This window comes from Triticum aestivum, chromosome 7B, assembly GCF_018294505.1.
Source record: "Triticum aestivum cultivar Chinese Spring chromosome 7B, IWGSC CS RefSeq v2.1, whole genome shotgun sequence".
NCBI classification, from domain to species: Eukaryota; Viridiplantae; Streptophyta; class Magnoliopsida; order Poales; family Poaceae; genus Triticum; species Triticum aestivum.
Window position 1 is genome coordinate 700,015,875 of NC_057813.1, and position 6,723 is coordinate 700,022,597.

The following is a 6,723-nucleotide window of genomic DNA, read 5'->3' on the forward strand; positions in this document are numbered from 1 at the left end:
GTTGGAGATTAGTCGGTGAGATATAAACGTTGGAGAACAGAGTGCTGAGATATGAACATTTGAAAAAAAAAGATGTTAGATAATAACGGCTAGAAAATAGACGTTGCAATATAGACATTAAAAAATAGATTTGTCGTGCATTAAGTGGGGATTTAATGGCTCCATCCCGCTGCCACTATATATAGATGTTCACATAGTCGAAGGAAGTATGAACGTGTCCAAATCAAAAATAAGAAGCTTGAGAACATCCCAAATCATCAAATCCTTGTTGTCCTGCCTTACCGTGCTACCACTCTCTGCTACCCTCACCTCTCCGCCCTTTCGCACCTCCCGAATCGCCTAGTCGCCATTTCACCTTCTTCACTGCTCCCGGTTAGTATTTGCACTCACAGACCATCATGGCCACGCCCCAGAACACACCAATGCTGACAACATCAGTGTGCGTCCCAGAGACTGTGCATGGTACACACTCCTTCAAAATCGACAGGTACGACCTTCATCGGGGTTTCGGTGTCGGCAACTGCATCCAGTCCGCTAACTTTACTGTTGGCGGCCATGAATGGTGCATCCGTTTCTACCCCGAAGGCTACAACGAGGATAACAAAGACTACATGTCAGTTTTTCTCCAGCTCAAGACCAAGAACATTGAGGTGAGGGCGATATACAATCTTATGCTGGTCAATCAAGCAATACAGCCGCCGGTGTTGCCTTCCAACTTCGCAAACTTCAGCGACGGACCTCCTGTGGTGTTCGACACTCGCAATGACAAACTCGAGGCATGGTGTTTTGTCGCATTCAAGAAGAAGTGCGAGATCGAAGGCTCATCATACATTTGGGACAACTCAATCATCATCGCGTGTAACCTTACTATTATCACATTAAAGGATGCCAAGGAGGTGGAAGCTGGGTTGGTCGGTGACATCCAAGTGCCGCCATCCGAATTGGTTGCTAACCTTAGTAAATTGTTGGGATCTACAAAGGGAGCTGACGTGTGTTTCAAGGTCCAAAATGAGGTATTCCATGCTCACGAGATCATCCTCGCATTGCGGTCGCCGGTCTTCTGGGCGGAGTTCTACGGGCCGAAGAGGATCGAGCATAGGCACGTCAAAAACATTGAAGATATGCAGCCCGGTGTCTTTAGAGGACTGCTCCACTTCATCTACACCGACTCGTTGCCTACGATGAGGGACCTCAATGCTAGTGGGTACGAAGAAATGCTCGGGCATTTACTTGTGGCTGCAGATAAATATGACATGAAAAGGATGAAGTCAATGTGCCAGAGAAAACTTTGCCAGAGGTTTGATCAAGAGACTGTGGCGACAACATTAGTTCTGGCCATCCAGTACAATTGCAGCATGCTCAAAGATGCTTGCATTAAATTTATCAACTCCTCGAGTACTGTGGATGGTGTGGTTGCAAGTAAAGGGTATCAACAACTAAAAAGAGAATGCCCTACTATCTTTGCCGATATGTGGGAAAAGGCAACCAAGGCTCGAAAATTTTAGATGTTCACTCTAGATAAATTCTCCGAGTAGTTACTTCACTTGATGCCATAGCAACCTGAGATCATTATTTTGTCTATTTGATTTGGAAAATTGTAAGTTCTACATACGCTATACCAACAGTATCCAATTAGATGTTTTTGTCTATTGATGAGCATCACATTTACCATTCCAAAGTAGTGCTCATTTCATTTCTCAAAGTAGTGAGCCATTGGCTACCAAGACCACATCTATTGTGGATTGTAGTGCATCGTTAGAAAACAGAAACTGCAAGAAATTAATTGATTGATCTAAAAATTGTATGTTATAAAGTAAAATACACCACAATTTCTAGAACAATTCTAGGGGTGTAACGTAAGTGCTAATATAATGAAAATTCAAATTTGGGTCCTAAAAGTTTGCTAAGTGTGCCACTCGCGATCCTATTCGTGCTACATCAGCTTTGACTTGCACGGGTTGCAAGTTTACCACTATCATGTGGCGAGTTTTTCCACAAACCCCCATTCCCCCCCCCCCCCCCCCCCCCCTCCCAAAAAAAGGTCATATGTTTCTAATTTTTTACCCTACAAACCTACGCAGGTGTTGTCTAGCCATCAATCTGACCAAGCCTTCCATCCCATTCCCCTTATTCTCTCGCATGATCCAATCATTGCCATCCCGCATCTGCGTTGCCACTAATTGTGTTGTGACATGACCAGCTTCATCTCGCTCTTCTACTTGGTTCGCCGCTGCTACTATCAGCTCCACCGTGTGTGGTAGTGAACCACGGTGCAGAAGGGGTCGGGGCCTCTCTACTGATGGTCAGCCTACCAATGTGAGGATGCTGGGCGCTGGCACCGGGCCAGATGAAGATGGGTACTACCACCGCGGCCTTTCCGTGACAAGTATATTTGTTTTGACTATCAAAAATTACTTTTCTTATGACAATGGCAACTCTATTTATTTGACAATGGCAAATTTATTTTTTGCACGGTGTATTGTTTTCGTTATCTCACCATGGCAAGTTTAAATTTTAGACCATCGCCCATTTTATTTTTGGACCAAGGCAAAAGTTTTTTTAGCTTTTTCCATGTCACACAATATAGTTTTGACCATATTAGTAATAAAATTCTTGCCATGCACAAAAACATTTTATATAAGGCAAAGTTGTTAAAACATTTTACATGGCAAATTCACTTTATGGCCCTTGGCAAATTACTTTTTTAGACAACGTCAAACTTCCTTTGAGACCATGGAAAATTTATTGTTTGGACCATGGCAAAATCATTGCTTGGACCATGGCAAATTTGTTTTGTTTTGGACAATGGAAAATTTCTTTCTAAACACCAAGCAAACTTTTATCTTATACAATATCATATATTTTTATTTGGATTTTTTGTAACATTGCAAATTTGTTTATCAAAGCATGTTGAAAGGGCATGTATCCCCTAAGTGTGGTTTTGGTGATTAATGACAATCTCTATGGACTAATGTTTTCATTGAAATATATTTGAAGGGATTGTCCACAGATGGTGCATCAAGGATATTAGATGGAACCAAGGATAAAGTCCATATATATGAAGATATGTTTCTCTAAGTATTCGTACTAATTGACAAATTCCTATGGAGCATCAAAAGCATTGAATCCTATATGAAGAAATGTCCCATAGTGATGCATGAAGCTTCTTGGATTTATGTGGGAAGAATGCCATAAGAATATTCGAAGAAGTCCTCATGGTATCCCTCTTTGGATACCCCATGCGCACGGGCCTCCTGACCCCCGTGCGCATGGGGTCAAGTGTCAATTCTCTGGATACCCCGTTGTCGGTGTACTAGAGTAGGGGTACCCTAGTATCCCGAACTTGTGCACGGGCAGTCGCAGCACCCCGCGGCAAGGCTTGCCGGGTGACCGCCAAGGTCCTCCGTGGTTCCTTTGGAGCCATTCAAGAACAAAGTATTCACGCCAAGGAGACAAGGCCCCGGCAAGAGGAGCTTGCCGGGAAGGCCAACCAAGGCATAAGAGCAAAGTATTCACGCCAAAGAGACAAGGCCTCGGCAAGAGGAGCTTGCCGGGAAGGCAAACCAAGGCATCTCAAGGAACTTGCCGCGACGCGCCACGCGTCCTGGCGAGGCCCGGTGAGCGACAAGCTTCCGGGCGCGACAAGACAACGACCGCGGCAAGGCTCTTGCCGCGACAAGCTACCACTCTGTACCTACGCTCCAGCACATCCACCAACGTGTCGCCCTGAGGCCCTTCCAGGTGCGCGTGGCAGGAGGCTGTGCAGCCAGCGGTGCACGGTGGCAAGCGGCGCTGACAAGATTGCCATCGTGGCGAGCGGTGGCGTCCCTGACGGTCCCTTTCTGCACTGTTTGGGCGACATAGACGGGCATTTAATGCCTTTGTCCCCTGCCGTTAGGGTTAGGTAGGATACACTGTACAAGTAGTTGTACCAACCGCTATCCCTTTTCCATTTTTACCCTTGTCTACGTTGCCACCTGTCGGTGACCCCTTGAGCATATAAAAGGAGGCCCATGCGCAACGTAGTGGAAGGGGGTTTCGGAAGGTTCGAAGCCAGAAAACACTCACGCTCGGTCTCGTTAGCAGCTAGAGTGCACTGTAGCACTCAGCGCTCTCGAGCAAGAACTCAATACAATCAGACAAGCAGCAGTAGGAGTATTATCTCTCCGGAGAGCTCCGAAGCTGGGTAAACTGCTCGTGTGCTCCGCCTCGATCTGCTCTTCGTGCGATCTCCGCCCCCCGCCGAACCAAAAGGGGCTCGGTCCGCCGGTCCCATAGGTGTTCGTGGATCAGTCTCCCCGACATCTTTAGCGCACCAGGTAGGGGTCGTCGAGGTTGTGTGAACCTGATCCGGCGTTCACACGAGCTAGATCTTCATCTTCTCCATCAACATGCCACCGAAGAAGAAGACTTCGGTGGCAGCTGTTCCGTCCACGTCAATCCCATCACCACCGGAGCAAACGGGTGGTGGGGTAGACGCTGGCGGAAGAACGGACATCGACGAGGGAGCTCACGGTGATGCCAGGTCCAAGGGCAAGGCCGCGCAGACCTCGGCGTCCGTACACGCACCGCGCCCGTCCCAGGAGGCGCAGGACCGATAGCGTCATGGTGTTCGCAGTACCATACGTTTGTTGGACCAAGTGAAGGAAATATGCCCAAGAGGCAATAATAAAGTTATTATTTATTTCTTCATATCATGATAAATGTTTATTATTCATGCTAGGATTGTATTAACCGGAAACATGATACATGTGTGAATACATAGACAAACATATAGTCACTAGTATGCCTCTACTAGACTAGCTCGTTAATCAAAGATGGTTATGTTTCCTAACCATAGACATGTGTTGTCATTTGATTAATGGGATCACATCATTAGGAGAATGATGCGATTGACATGACCCATTCCGTTAGCCTAGCACTTGATCGTGTAGTACATTGCTATTGCTTTCTTCATGACTTATACATGTTCCTGTAACTATGAGAATTATGCAACTCCCTTTTACCGGAGGAACACTTTGGGTACTACCAAACGTCACAACGTAACTGGGTGATTATAAAGGAGTACTACAGGTGTCTCCGAAGGTACATGTTGAGTTGGCGTATTTCGAGATTAGGTTTTGTCACTCCGATTGTCGGAGAGGTATCTCTGGGCCCTCTCGGTAATGCACATCACTATAAGCCTTGCAAGCAATGTGACCAAATGAGTTGGTTACGGGATGATGCATTACGGAACGAGTAAAGAGACTTGCCGGTAACGAGATTGAACTAGGTATTGGATACCGACGATCAAATCTCGGGCAAGTAACATACCGATGACAAAGGGAACAACGTATGTTGTTATGCGGTTTGACCGATAAAGATCTTCGTAGAATATGTAGGAACCAATATGAGCATCCAGGTTCCGCTATTGGTTATTGACCTAGAATAGTTCTAGGTCATGTCTACATAGTTCTCGAACCCGTAGGGTCCGCACGCTTAACGTTACGATGACAGTTTTATTATGAGTTTATAAGTTTTGATGTACCGAAGTTTGTTCAGAGTCCCGGATGTGATCACGGACGTAACGAGGAGTCTCGAAATGGTCGAGACATAAAGATTGATATATTGGAAGCCTATATTTGGACATCGGAATCGTTCCGGGTGAAATCGGCATTTTACCGGAGCACCGGGAGGTTACGGGAACCCCCCCGGGGGGTTATTGGGCCTACATGGGCCTCGAGGGAGAAGAGAGAAGGAGGCAGGAGGGGGCTGCGCGCCCCTCCCCTTCCTAGTCCGAATAGGACAAGGGAAGGGGGGCGGCGCCCCCCCCCCTTTCCTTCCCCTCTTCCTCCTCTTTCCCCCCTTCTCCTATTCCAACTAGGAAAGAAGGGAGTCCTACTCCCGGTGGGAGTAGGACTCCCCCCTTGGCGCGCCCTCCTTGGCCGGCCGCCTCCTCCCCCCTGGCTCCTTTATATACGGGGGCGGGGGGCACCCATAGACACACAAGTTGATCTACGGATCGTTCCTTAGCCGTGTGCGGTGCCCCCCTCCACCATATTCCACCTCGGTCATATCGTCGCGAAGCTTAGGCGAAGCCCTGCGCCGGTAGAACATCATCATCGTCACCACGCCGTCGTGCTGACGGAACTCATCCCCGAAGCTTTGCTGGATCGGAGCCCGGGGATCGTCATCGAGCTGAACGTGTGCTGAACTCGGAGGTGCCGTACGTTCGGTGCTTGGATCGGTCGGATCGTGAAGACGTACGACTACATCAACCGCGTTGTGCTAACGCTTCCGCTTACGGTTTACGAGGGTACGTGGACAACACTCTCCCCTCTCGTTGCTATGCCATCACCATGATCTTGCGTGTGCGTAGGAATTTTTTTGAAATTACTACGTTCCCAACAGTGGCATCCGAGCCTAGGTTTTATGCGTTGATGTTATATGCACGAGTAGAACACAAGTGAGTTGTGGGCGATACAAGTCATACTGCTTACCAGCATGTCATACTTTGGTTCAGCGGTATTGTGAGATGAAGCGGCCCGGACCGACATTACGCGTACGCTTACGCGAGACTGGTTTCACCGTTGCGAGCACTCGTGCTTAAAGGTGGCTGGCGGGTGTCTGTCTCTCTCACTTTAGCTGAATCGAGTGTGGCTACGCCCGATCCTTGCGAAGGTTAAAACAGCACCAACTTGACGAACTATCGTTGTGGTTTTTATGCGTAGGTAAGAACGGTTC

The 6,723-nt window shown here is 47.7% G+C and overlaps 1 protein-coding gene across 1 annotated transcript; it reads left to right on the forward strand.

The window, feature by feature from the left end:
- Window positions 1-398: 398 nt before the first annotated feature.
- On the forward strand, window positions 399-1,505 carry LOC123158510 (BTB/POZ and MATH domain-containing protein 2-like). The gene has a single exon (XM_044576466.1). The coding sequence runs from the start codon at window positions 399-401 to the stop codon at window positions 1,503-1,505; it is 1,107 nt and encodes a 368-aa protein (XP_044432401.1).
- The last annotated feature ends 5,218 nt before the right edge of the window (window positions 1,506-6,723 follow it).